The 14,722-nt window shown below is 37.1% G+C and overlaps 1 protein-coding gene across 1 annotated transcript in view; it reads right to left on the bottom strand.

The window, feature by feature from the left end:
* Positions 1-14,722, bottom strand: part of LOC146405808 (uncharacterized) — a 502,014-nt gene that overhangs the window by 258,218 nt on the left and 229,074 nt on the right. The window contains exon 2 of the mRNA XM_085014918.1: positions 6,733-6,847. Coding sequence (XP_084871044.1) covers positions 6,733-6,847 — 115 coding nt within the window. The remainder of the gene's footprint in view (positions 1-6,732; positions 6,848-14,722) is intronic.

A 14,722-nucleotide genomic window follows, 5' to 3' on the forward strand; every position in this document is an offset into this window, starting at 1 on the left:
AATGTTTTCTCAGATCAGTGTTCCAAGGCAACAGAAATAAAAGCAAAAATAAACCAATGGGACCTAATCAAACTGACAAGCTTTTGCACAGCAAAGGAAACCATTAAAAAAAACAAAATACAATTTACAGAAGGGGAGAAAATAGTTTCAAATGATGCAACTGACAAGGGCTTAATCTCTAAAATATACAAAAAATTTACACAACTCAACATCAAAAAAGCCAACAACCCAAAGGAAAAATGGGCAAAAGACTTGAACAGATATTTCTCACAAGTTCTTACCATCATATTCCTCTCACTGTGATGTTACCACTTGCTCACTTACTGTCTAAGTCCCCTGACTTCAGGCACAATGTTCTTCTCATTCACCCATGTATCCTGAACACAGAGTAAGTGCTTAGAAAACATCTACTGGACTAATGCTGCATAACCAAGGTTAAGTTACTCTCTCATAGGTCCCCAGAAAATCAAGCATCCACTTGCCTACCAGGAATAGAAAAGATTACCCTGTACTGAAATTTCTGGCCTTTAAAATTTTCTAGAACTTTTGATCTTATCCTTTCCTTCTAAACAGTGAAAGTGGTTTATTTGCCTTTTTCCCTTATAAGTGACTTAACAGAGGAGTTTTACCCCCAAAGAATTGAAGGAGAATATTCCAGTGCAAACACAGGAAAGATGTTGTATGGTTAACAAAGATCTGTAACCAAAAGGCTTGTGATCTAAGTATCAGGAAAAACATCTATCACAGCATTGCTATACAGTAGGTAATTGACAGAACACTGCAAACTAGCTATAACAAAAAAACAAAAATCATTATAAAATAAAAAAATAAAATACACACTGTATTTACTTTCCAGCTTTTTAATTTAAAATCAATGGAGTGTTAATCATTTAAGCATAAGCTTGCTCAGTGGGAATTCCAAAACTCTTCTTTCTGAGGCATAAATTTTAAGTTGCTCAATTCACCCAATTTGTCAGAACAATTTCCATTAGAAAATATGAATATTTAATGAAAAGAAAACTGGCTCAAGCCACTTCTCTTAAGTATCTAATGACTTACTGGAAGAAATGAGATATATTAGTGACATCTCACTTACTGTTTCCATCATGTAACTATCACCTGCAGGTGTCTTTGAATGTTGTCCCTTGCTTTGTTTTGGAGCTGTGTTTCTGTTGTGATGTGTTTATTTCGTTGTGAGGTTTTGCTCATTTATTGGGTAATAAAGGGATACAAGTGATGTACAGGGTGTTTGCCTAGTCATGAACCACTGCAAAAATCATTTAAAGTTGTGCTGTTTCTTCCCATAAGACCCTACTGTAAATGAAATAATTAGATTACATGTGTAAATGTAAGAGATTAAATACTGTTATTTAAATTAATCTCTTGCATTTTGTAGCTTGAAAAGTGCTTGCACACATTTTATCTCAGTGACCCTCAATGGGAGTTATCATTATTCCCAGTTTACAAATGAATCGACAGAGAATTGGAAAGGTAACACGGTTGCCTGAGTGCCATAGCCAAGATTCAACCCAAGATTTTAATTTCAGTATTTTTCCTCTATCCAAAACCTCCCTGGTATCTGGTACACCTTTTAAAAGATTTGCTTGCAGAAGATCTCTAATTTCAACTTGATTTTATTATTTGCCTCTTTCCTGCTCAACTCAGAGTACTTGGCACATAGTGAATACTCATTAAATGTTATCTAGATTATTCTTCTCTCCTTGAAAGTGAGGTTACTGAACAGAAATAACAACTTTTTTAGAAGTTAGATTCTATTTCACTGTACTGCTAATTGTTCTTTTAAGGCATGTAGCTAAACTTCTTATTCCATGACTCCATGTTTACATAGTATGCCTCCCTATGATTCTGTGGTCCCCTAAGGTAGCAGGCAAGTTCTCTGAGTGATATCAATACCAGAGGCCTTCAATACTTGTCATATCTCAAAGCCCTAATCATCTCTCTAGTGCTACTATAATGATGCCAATTAGTATGGAATCCTCTTTCTGGGGCAAGGGGAGGGTAAATTTCATAGTCTTTGGTTTCAAGTAAGGCTGATTTGCTTTTTCTGTTTTTACTCATTTCTATTTGGTTTTGTTTTTAGCCACGCCTGTTTTATGTGGAAGCTCCTGGGCCAGGGATCACCTGTGCCACAGTAGTTAGCCAAGCTGCTGCAGTGACAGTGCTGGAACCTTAACCCTCTGTGCCGCAAGACAATTTGACTAGTTTTTTTAATCCTTCTAATTTTCTTAACTTTCAATTTCCAACCCCTCTCTTTCTGTAAGAGTGCTTAAAACCACTTTCACAACTCTCTAAGAATTTCCTTGACCCCTCCCAAACCTTGACGGCATCCTTCGAATTTAGACAGTAGAGACCCTGAAACATTTTTAATCTATGCAAAAGGGCTCTTAAATATTTTTTTTCATTTTGCATGAAAATAGGATTTCCATTTGTTCGTGTAGATAAAATGAACCCTAATAACAGTACCCTAATCAGAGAATTTGATCTTTTGGCCTTGGTTAGATGCACATTTGCCCTTTCTCTGAGTGGAAAGAAATGGAGGAAAACACAGACAGGAGGGAAGTTAAAGAGAAAATAATACACAGTATTAAGGGACTGGAAAGCTTATGCTTAGTTTTGGAAACTTCTTTTTTCTTCAATAAATGGTAGACTGCCTAATATGTGCAGAATACTGCCTAGAAAAGTTTTCCCTATTATAAATTGCACCATATAGTGTTTTAGAAGGTAAACTCTGTATTGGTTAGTTTGTTACAGCTAGTAGTAACTGTCTCTAAGTAGCTAGTTTGTTATGGCTAGTATTTGTTACAGCTAGTTGGTTAGTAATACTATTAGCTTGTAACAGCTAGTTTGTTACAATGAAACTACAGTAGTCTGTTATTACTGTAACAAACTCCAACATTTCATTGGCTATTTACAAGTCAAGTTTATTCCTAGCTCTCTAAAATCCAAAATCAGTGTTCCTAATCTGCAAGAAGTTCTCTTCCATGTGGAGAATCAGAGGTCTGGACTCAGTTCCTCCTGAGCAATCCCGTTCACAATTTATGGGTTGGAAACTAATCACACTGTCACAGCTGCAGCAAGGGAGTCTGGGAAATGTAGTCCAGAAAAACAAAAACAACAACAAAGTTGGCCAATAGTTAGGAAATCTCTACTACCAGAATTGAAGTCAAACAAACTTTGACTTGAAACCTGACTCCACAACCACGTGTTCAGGAGCGAGTAACCTCAGGCTCCAAGTTTCTTTGTTTGGAAGAGGAGGATTATAATATCTCTCTCTGTTTTGCTATGAAGATAAGTGATATAACAATCGTAACAAGCTTCCAATATTTCTTAGGTGCCAGATAACATCCCAATTTTTCCACATTATTTTATATAATTTTTAAAATCCACCTAAAAAGTAGCAACTATTATTATCGTCTCCGTTTTACAGACTGAAGTAGACATAGATGAGGTAGAAATACAGCCAATATGTTCGTGTGCCCCTGTATCCACCTGCAGTACTGTATGATTTTGTAGTAAATCTCATCAAAAGATGGAATCCCCAATCCGCAAATCTGATATGATCCTGTGGCTGGCTTCAGCCAACAGAATGTGACGAAAGTGACCTACCAATTCTAAGCCTAGACTTCTAGCTGTTATGGACTCCATAACCACCATGTGAACAAGCTCAGCCTTATCAAGTAGAGGGTGAGAGACCACGTGCCAGAGACCTTTCTTGCATTAGGCTAATCTAGACTGATCCATTCTCCCAGCTGACTCAACAGCTCACAGACACATGAGCCAACCAAAGCAAAATCAGCCTAGCCTGGCCCAGATCAGAAGATCAACCCATAGACTCATGAGCTTAATACATTCTATTTTAATCTACTTTGGTATGGCTTATTACATGGAATTATCTGGGGAAATAATTAGCTGAAATGAAAGTTCCAAGACATTGCATTACCAGCTTAAGATCACATATCTAGTAAGCAATAAAGCAAGAGTGGAACCATCATCTATGGAATCTAAAATCTGTCATCAAAAGAACACAAATAAAAAACACTGGAAAAGATGTGGAGAAAAAGAAACTATCATAAATGGGTGGTGGCAATATACACTGGTTCAGCCACTATGGAAAACAGTATGGACGTGTCTCGAAAAACTCAAAATGGACTATCTTACATTCCAGCTATGTCGCTCCTGGGTATATACACAAAAAAAAACCCAAAACACTAATATGAAAACATACCTGTACCCTAATGTTCATAGCCACATTATTTACATTTGCCAAGATATGGAAACAACCTAAATGTCCTTCAACAGATGAATGGGTAAAGAAGATGTACACACACATATGAATACTACTTAGCCATAAAAAGAAGGAGTTTTTGCCATTTGCAGCAGCATGGATGGACCTGGAAGGCCTTATGCTAAGTAAAATAAGTCAGAGAAATACAAATACTGTATAATGTCACTTATATGTGGAAATTAAAAAAAAATACAACAAACTAGTCAATACTACAAAAAAGAAGTAAACTCGGAGATAGAGAACAAACTAGCAGTTACCAGTAGGGAGAGGGAGAGGATGATAAGCAGTTGAATATTAAGAGGTAAAAACTCATACATATAAAATAAGCTACAAGGATATAACGTACAGCACAGGGAATAAGGCCAGTATTTTTTTGGTATATGTATTTATTTATTAATAAATTTTTATTTTTTCCATTATAGATAGTTCACAGCATCTGTCAATATCCTACTGTACAGCAAAGTGACCCAGTCACACATACTTATATATTTTTCCTCACACTATCCTCCATCATGTTCCATCACAAGTGACTAGATCTAGTTCCCTGTGCTATACAGCAGGATCTCATTGCTTAACCACACCAAATGTGATAGTTTGCATCTATTAGGGCCAATATTTTATAATAACTATAAATGAAGTATAACCTTTCAAAACTGTGAATCACAATATTGTACACTTGTAACTTACATAATACTGTACATTAACTATAGTTAAAGAGAAGATAATACAGTTATCCAGAATAAATAAATAGGTAAATAAACAAAAATCTATATATTCAGCTACTACACTATGCTAAGATAATTATATCATCAAATTGGCTTATGTGATCAACAAATCAAAACCATTAATACTGTGCTCTCTTATTAAACTCTAGAATCCGGGGAAAATTAGTGTTTGCCTTGTCAATGTTAGTTGCTCACAAGTGGTTCTCTACTACTAGTGCTCTGTATGACATGTAATGTCCTCAGAAAATATTTAATGAATTACTAAAAGTTGGCTACTCAGATAAATTAACACTAAGCTCACCCTTGAGGAGCTGACAATCTAAAAGAGACGATTAGGAGTTCCCGTCGTGGCGCAGTGGTTAACGAATCCGACTAGGAACCATGAGGTTGCGGGTTCGGTCCCTGCCCTTGCTCAGTGGGTTAGCGATCCGGCGTTGCCGTGAGCTGTGGTGTAGGTTACAGACGTGGCTCGGATCCCGCGTTGCTGTGGCTCTGGCGTAGGCCGGTGGCTACAGCTCTGATTGGACCCCTAGCCTGGGAACCTCCATATGCCGCGGGCGTGGCCCAAGAAATAGCAAAAAAAAAAAAAAAAAAAAGACAAAAAAAATAATAAAAGATAAGATTAAATACAGACAAAAATAATGGCAATATAAGACGGAAAGGGTTATGTGCCACAGGCAAGGAGTCAATAGAGCATTCTAGGAATTCAGAGATAGGAGTTTTTTTCTGTTTGGTTGGTTTTGTTTTTTTATCTTTTTAGGGCCACATCTGCCACATATGGAAGTTCCCAGGCTAGGGATTGAATCAGAGCTGCAACTGCTGGCCTACAGCACAGCCATGGCAACACCAGATCCAAGTGACATTTGTGATTTATGCTGCAGCTTGTGGCAAGGTGGGAGGGATCCTTAACCCACTGAGTGAGGTCAGGGATTGAACCCACATCCTCATGGATGCTAGCTGGGTTCTTAACCCACTGAGCCACAACAGGAACTCCCAGGAGAAGTTTTTTATTGCAAGGGAGGTAGTAACATATTTCATTGAGAGGATGATGTTTAGTTTTATCTTCAGTGAATGGACTTTAAACCTATAAAGATTATCAGCATGCATTCCAGGCATGGGGACATCTGGAACAACTCATGGAAGAAAGAAATAATATGATCACAGGAAACAGTAAATGGCTTCCACTGGGTGAGAAATAAGTTAAGTCTACGTCATGAGTCACAGACTTCATGCAGTCAAATCCCCTACCCTGACTCAAAGATTCTGACAGTTGGCTGTGTCTGGTGCTAATTCCTATCACTTAATTCACCTCTTCCTTATCCATTCATTGATTCTTACTTTTATTCATTTATTCATTTTTTGAAAAAATACATTATTTATCTAAGAACACAGCTAGGTGCCATTTCCAAAGATTAGAAAGGAGAATGCATTTCATCTACTTTCTTTTAAGACAGAGTAGAAGATTTTTATAGGCAAGGACCACTCGTTCTCTTTCATTTCTCAAAGCATCTGTCACAGAATAACACTCTAATGCAAGCTGAATACAGAAACACACAAAAAATAACAGCTGGTTTTACATTAACTTAAAAGTTGATTAAGAGAAAACAGGCCCTTTGGTCCAGAAGGTGCTCATTTAATATTTATCATTGGTTACTTCTATAAAGTGACAATGTGTTTCTCATTTAAATAGGAATCACTTACTGCACTGGGCATCAGGCTTGGGAACTTGTCTGAGATACGATCCTTGCCTTGAAAAAGTACAGAGATGTATATGTTGCTCCTTGTTCTAAGAGTTTCCAGTCCAGAAATGGGACACCTAAAGTAAAGAAAAATACAATTACAAAAAACTAAGATAATTCCAAATAGTGATACGTGCTACCAGTTAATGAATCAATGTAATATAGCATAAAACTATTGAGTCTAACTTTTTTACATATGGTTTTAGGAAAGACTTTCTGAAGAACCAGCATCAAAGCTGACATGGGACAATCTGAGGACAAAGATTTCCAGGCCAGGTAAGTATCAAGGACAAAGGCCTTAGGTCTACCTCACACTGATCAGAACGGCCATTATTCAAGTCCACAAACAATAAATGCTGGAGAGGATGTGGAGAAAAGGGAACCCTACTACACTCTTGGTGGGAATGTAAGTTGGTGCAGCCACTACGGAGAACAACATGGAAGTTCCTTTAGAAACTACAAGAGAGTTGCCGTATGATCCAGCAGTCCCACTCCTTGGTATTGATCTGGAGAAAACTCTAATTTGAAAAGAAATGTGTACCCCAATATTCATAGCAGCACTATATATAGTAGCGAAGACACAGAAGCAACCTAAATGTCCATCAGCAGAGGAATGGATAAAGATGTGGTACGTATATACAACAAAATACTACTCAGACATAAAAAGAATAATATTGCTATCTGCAGCAACATGCATGGACTTAGAGATTATCATACTAAGTGAAAAGTCAGCTCGAGAAAGACAAGTATCATATGATATATGTGGAATCTAAAAAATGATACAAGTAAACTTATTTACAAAATAGAGAGAGACTCGCAGACACAGAAAACAAACTTATGGTTACCAAAGGGGAAAAGAGGTGGGGAAGGAATGAATACTTTGGGATTAGCAGATACAAACTACTATGTATAAAATAGGTAAACAACATGGGCTTACTGTATAACACAAGGATATGGTCACTATCTTGTGATAAACTAAATGGAAAAGAATATGAAAAACAATATATATGTATATATATTCTTATATATGTATGTACACATATATAGTTAGGAATATATGAATCACTTTGCTGTACATTGGAAACACATTGTAAATCAATTTTTTAAAAAGGCCTTAAGTCCAGAATAAACTACCACATACACACCTATATTACTAACTATTTCAAATAAGGTAAGTACTTTATAAGAACTCAAAAAGAGGTGCTGGCACACTAACCAGTCAGTGATTAAAGTTCAAAGTCAGCCAGACTCCACCGAGACAAACCCACCCAAAGTGCTTTCAGAGTGAGCACGCATATATAGACCGTGAGTCTGCCTGCTCTGTTAACCGCAAATTATCCCTGGCTGTCAACCATGAACTGGAGGCCACCCCTAACTGGCTTGGCTTCCTCTCTCACTATCTGTCATGCTGTCAAGTTCTTGGCACCCTTGGATGCCTGTGCTAAAATGGCAATCTTAACCACAGCAATCCACTCACCCGTTCCACCCACCATGTCTGTCCCTGACCAGAGACAGGGGCTCAGAGCCATTAACCTGCACGCTTTGATCTATGAATGAAAGGCGTGTGCACTCAGCCTCCTGCCAAATCATGTTGTTGTGGTTATCACCCCAGGAAGCAATTTGTTGATCAAGACAAATGAAAAGAACTTCATTTAGGAGTTTTGTATTAAATGCCTACTGAGATCTTAATTGAAAATGTTATGTTGTCCATGAAGCATTATTTATTCAGATCCATCCATCTATCTCTGCCTGTAACAAGGGCACAGGGACATGTGCTTTCCTTGTCAGGCACATTTCCACCTCTCGTCCACTGTCCTATATCAATTCCAAAAGCTTGGAGTGAAAATGAAGGCAGCTGTGTCCCTACATGAGTTCCTTAATTATTTTACCTAGAAATTGGTCTAAGTGCCCAGCATAAAGCCAAAAAGTCAATGATTTCATTAAAAGTCATTAGATTTCATTAATCAAAAGCAAGATAATAATGTCTGTCCAGAACATCTAGATTATGGGATCTTTCTACCGGTTTTTGTAAGTGGCTATACTTTTCCTATCATAGCATTTATCTCCCTTAATGGTTAGAGTGTATTTGAGGTATTCAGTAAGGATAAAAACTGTACTGATCCTGCTCATCCTACCACATTATTCCCAGTGTCTAGCCACTTGCAATCATAAATGGTTGAGTGAATGAATAAATGAAGCAACTCCTCAGAAACACCTTCTCAGTATAAAGCAAATCCAGGCAATGAGTCTAATCCTCTTCAATCCTTCCTGCAATTGCAGCCTGGTCATCCCATCCCACACACCATGCTACATCTTGGCGCCTTTGTCCATATGAAAGCCCTGAGGAAAATGTGTTGCATGTATGGGTACCATGTGAGAGAGTATGTGCTCTTAGTGCATAACCCATAAAATTAAGGAAACCCCAAGGCAGAAAAAGAAAATGCATCTTCCACTGTCCCATTTATAGTGATGTTTCCCAGTTGTGTGTTCAGGGCTAGCTTTTCAGGAGGCCAGGCTATTTCTTGGTGCTATGGTCCCTACACAGCATGTATAAGAACTCCACTGCACTTTGAGGACTTAAGGTCAGGAGTTCCCATTGTGGTTCAGTGGTAACAAACCCTACTAGTAACCATGAGGACATGGGTTTGATCCCTGGCCTTGCTCATTGGGTTAAGGATCCAGCACTGACATGAGCCACAGTGTAGCTCATAGGAGTGGCCTGGATCCTGTGTTGCTGTGGTGTAGGCCACCTGCTATAGCTCTGATTTGACACCTAGCCTGGGAAATTCCATATGCCACAGGTGCGGACCTAAAATGAGAGAGGGAGAGAGGGAGGGAGGGAGGGAGGAAGGGAGAAAAGAAGGAAGGGAGGGAGGGAAAAGATAGACCATAAGGTCAGACAGAGAAGTACAAACATCATATAGTATCACTTACATGTGGAATCTTAAAACATGATTCAAATGAACATATTTACAAAACGGAAACAGACTCACAGCCTTGGAAAATAAACTTAGATTTATCAAAGGGGCATGGTGAGGGAGGAGAAAGGGACTGGAGTTTTGGAATTGGCATATATACACTATTGTATACGGAATTGATGGTCAACAGAGTCCTGCTATTGAGCACAGGGAACTCGACTCAATATTCTATGATAATCTACATGGAAAAAGAGTCTGAAAAGAATGGATAAGCGTATAACTGAATCACTTTGTTGTACAGCAGAAATTAGCACAACATTGTAAATTAACGATACATCAATAAAACATTTAAAATAAAAAAAATTTAAAAAAAGGACTTAGAAAGTATCTTGGCAACCACACAGCTGTGCAGGCAGTTGTAGGGACACTACTCACTTGGTGTATTTCATAGATCTTTTTTTTAATCTATTAGGAAAGTTTTAAGACAGATGTGAATAGTTCCTATTCCAACAAAAATAGAGTATCTTGTCAACTTTTCAGTGGATAGAAATAAGGGACTTGGGCCACTCAGTGATCATAAGCACTGTGGTATCCTTCAATAAATTCCTCTTGGCATAACTGACCAAAGTCAGGTTTTATAAATTCCAACTAGAAAATTGTACATAATTCATAAAACAGCATCATTAGCTTTTTTAAAAAATGATTTTTATTTTTCCATTATCATTGGTCTACAGTGTTCTGTCAATTTTCTACCATACAGCAAGGTGACCCAGTCACACAGATATATATATACTTTTTCTCACATTATCCTCCATCATGCTCCATCACAAGTGACTAGATATAGTTCCCAGTGCTATACAGCAGGATCTCATTGCTTATCCATTCCAAACGCAACAGTTTGCCTCTATTATCATAAGCTTTTAATTCAGCATCCAGTAACAAATAACTTCAGTTTCTCCAATCGACTTCCAACAAGAGTATGCCTTGTTCATTTTAGTAATAGTGAGAGTAGTGCTGCTAATATTTTAAATAGCCATATCTTACATTTGTAAAGTTTAATGCATGATCTCATGGAAGATTGATGACAACTTTGAGAGGTAGAAACTAAAGTTATCTCCACTGTACAGATGAGAAAACTGAGGCTGTCTGAGGCCAAGTAACCTTCCCAAGAGCCAGAGCCAATTCATGGTACAGGCAGGATCATCACCCAATACCCAGCACTCTTTCCCAGCAGCAAAGCCCTTCCTCTTAGACTGGAGAGTCACCTCTTACTCTCTACTCAGCCTGAAAGAGATCAGGAACCAAATACACAGTCACTTGTCCCCTCAAGACTGATATGCCATGACTGTCTCTGATAATCACCAGGTTACCAGGCAACCAGCTGTAAGATGAATGGCACATTGGGAAGATGAAATGATGGGGAGGAATATTAACTGATCCATTTTACCTTCAGAATTAGCTCAGAGATCTTATACTCTGTCATTAGCTTTTTCTCGGTAATGAGATACTCTTATTATTTCAAAACCTTAACAAATTATAATTCCATCAAAAATTTTTCCATTATTTCAATGACATCAAACCTTGCTCATAAAGACCAATTATGCGTATATTTGATATGGATGCTTATACTGAAAGACCTGAATTTTTGTAAATGATACCTCCATTCTACCCTACACCAATACATTTTTTTTCCTCTCAGTATTTCTTTAAAAGTGTCAGTTAAAATAAAGTCATTTGAGCTATTATCACATCCCATTCAGAAAATAAGGGATTTTTATAGTTGGATTGAAAAAACAGCTTGTTAATATGCTGTTAAAAACTCTTTTACCTGGATCTTGTTACTTTCTTTGTTCTCTTACCTAGATTTTTTAAATGTTCTCTTTTGCACTGTTATATTTCAAGTCCTAGAGGTTCACGCTATTCCAAAATGTAATTGTCCTCCATGCTGTACAGTAGAAAACATATATATATATAAACAAATGATTTTAAAAATATTATTGTCTACTTTTCATTGAAACTACATAAACAACACACAAAGACACATGCATGAAGATATAACCCCTAGTCTGAAAAATTCCAGTATTTCCAAAATATGATCTCTGAAATAAATGATCAATGCTTAATTATCTCTTGAGACTCCTATCTTGCAAAAAAAAAACCATAAATATATAACAATTTTAAATATCTATGCACCCAACATAGGTTCACCACGATATATAAGGCAACTGCTAACAACCTTAAAAGGACAAATAAACAATAACACAATAATAGTGGGGGATTTTAACACCCCACTTACAGCAATGGACAGATCAACCAGACAGAAAATCAATAAGGAAACACAGGCCCTGAATTATGCATTAAGCCAGGTGGACTTAATAGATATTTATAGGACATTCCATCCAAAAGCAACAGAATACACATTCTTCTCAAGTGCACATGGAACATTCTCTAAGATGGATCACATCCTGGGCTACAAATCCAACCTCGGTAACTTTAAGAAAATTGAAATCATATCAAGCATCTTTTCTGAACACAATGCTATACAAATAGAAATCAACAATAAGAAAAAAATGCAAAAAGAACAAACATGTGAAGACTAAGCAACGTGCTACTAAACAACCAATGGATCACTGAAGAAATCAAAGAGGAAATTAAAAAATACCTAGCAGCAAATGACAATGAAGATACGACACTCCAAAACCTATGGGATGCAGCAAAAGCCGTTCTAAGAGGAACGTTTATAGCAATACAAGCCCACCCCAGGAAACAAGAAAAAGCCCAAATAAACAAGCTAACTTTACATCTAAAGCAGCTCAAGAGAGAAGAACAGACAATACCTAAAGTTAGTAGAAGGAAAGAAATCAAAGATCAGAGCAGAAATCAATGAAATAGAAACAAAGAAAACTGTAGAAAAGATCAATGAAACGAAAAGCTGGTTCTTTGAAAAGATCAACAAAATTGATAAACCCCCTAGCCAGATTTATCAAGAAAAAAAGAGAGAGGATTAAAATCAACAAAATTAGAAATTAAAAAGGAGAAGTAACAATGGACATCACAGAAATACAAAGGATCATAAGAGACTACTATATGCAACTATATGCCAATAAAATGGAAAACCTAGAAGAAATGGACAAATTCTTAGAAAAGTCCAATCTTCCAAGACTAAACCAAGATAAAAGAGAAAAGATGAATGGACCAATCACAAGAACTGAAATTGAAATTGTTATTAAAAAACTTCCAACAAACAAAAGTCCAGGACCAGATGGCTTCACAGGCAAATTCTATCAAGCATTTAGAGAAGAGTTAACACCTATCCTTCTGAAACTATTTCAAAAAATTACAGAAGAAGGGATACTCCCAAACTCATTCTATGAGGCCACCATCACCCTGATACCAAAACCAGACAAAGATAGCACAACAAAAGAAAGCTACAGGCCCATTTCACTGATGAAAATCAATGCAAAAATCCTCAACAAAATACTAGCAAACTGCAACCAACAATACATTAAAAAGATTGTGCATCATGATCAAGTGGGATTTATCCCAGGGATGCAAGGGTTCTTCAATATCCGCAAATCCATCAGTGTGATACACCACATTAACAAACTGAAGGATAAAAACCATATGATCCTCTCCATAGACACAGAAAAAGCCTTCGGCAAAATCCAACACCCATTTCTGATAAAAACCCTTCAGAAAGTGGGCATAACGGGAACCTACCTCAACATGATAAAGGCCATATATGACAAACCCACAGCGAACATCATTCTCAATGGTGAAAAGCTGAAAGAATTCCCACTGAGATCAGGAACAAGACAAGGATGTCTGCTCTTGCTGCAACTCTTCAACATAGTTTTGGAAGTCCTAGCCACAGCAACCAGAGAAGTAAAATAAATAAAAAGAATCCAAATTGGAAAGGAAGAAATAAAACTATCACTATCTGCAGATGACATGATACTATAACTAGAGAACCGTAAAGACTACCAGAAAACTGTTAGAGCTCATCCACGAATTTGGCAAAGTCGCAGGATACAAAATTAATATACAGAAATCGACAGCATTTCTATACACTAACAATGAAAGAGCAGAAAAAGAAATTAGGGAAGCAATCCCATTTACCATCTCATCCAAAAGAATAAAATACCTAGGAGTAAACCTACCTAAAGAGACAAAAAAAAAAAGACCTGTACTCTGAAAACTATAAGACACTGATGAAAGAAATCAAAGGTGACACAAATAGATGGAAAGATATACCATGCTCATGGATTGGAAGAGTTAATATTAACAAAATGACTATACTACCCAAGGCCATCTACCGATTCAATGCAATCCCTATAAAATTACCAAGGACATTGTTCACAGAACTTGAACAAAATATTTTAAAGTTTGTTTGGAAGCACAAAAGACCCAGATAGCCAAAGACATCCCAAAAAAGAAAAATGGAACTGGAGGAATCAGGCTCCTGGACTTGAGACTATACTACAAAGCAACAATCATCAAAACCGTATAGTACTAGCACAAAGACAGAAATATAGATCAGTGGAACAGGATAGAAAGCCCAGAATTAAAACCACACACCTACAGCCAACTCATCTATGACAAAGAGGCAAGACTATACAATGGAGAAAGGACAGCTTGTTCAATAAGTGGTGCTGGGAAAACTGGAAAGCCACATGGAAAAGAATGAAATTAAAACATTCCCTAATGCCAGACACAAAAATAAACTCCAAATGGATTAAAGACCTATATATGAGACCAGACACTATAAAACTCTTGGAGGAAAACATAGGCCAAACACTCTCTGACATAAACAGCAGCAACATCTTCTCAGATTCACCTCTTCAAGTACTGACAATAAAAACAAAAATAAACAAATGGGACCTAATCAAACTTAAAAGTTTCTGCATAGCAAAGGAAACCCTAAATAAAATGAAAAGACAACCCACAGAATGGGAGAACATCTTTGCAAGTGAATCAACTGACAAGGGATTCATTTCCAAAATTTACAAACACCTTCTGCAGCTCCATACCAAA

This window comes from Sus scrofa, chromosome 2 (assembly GCF_054392235.1).
Source record: "Sus scrofa isolate SSC_HxYL_T2T_F1_AM1 chromosome 2, Sscrofa_HxYL_maternal_Yorkshire_Landrace_v2.0, whole genome shotgun sequence".
Taxonomy (NCBI): domain Eukaryota; kingdom Metazoa; phylum Chordata; class Mammalia; order Artiodactyla; family Suidae; genus Sus; species Sus scrofa.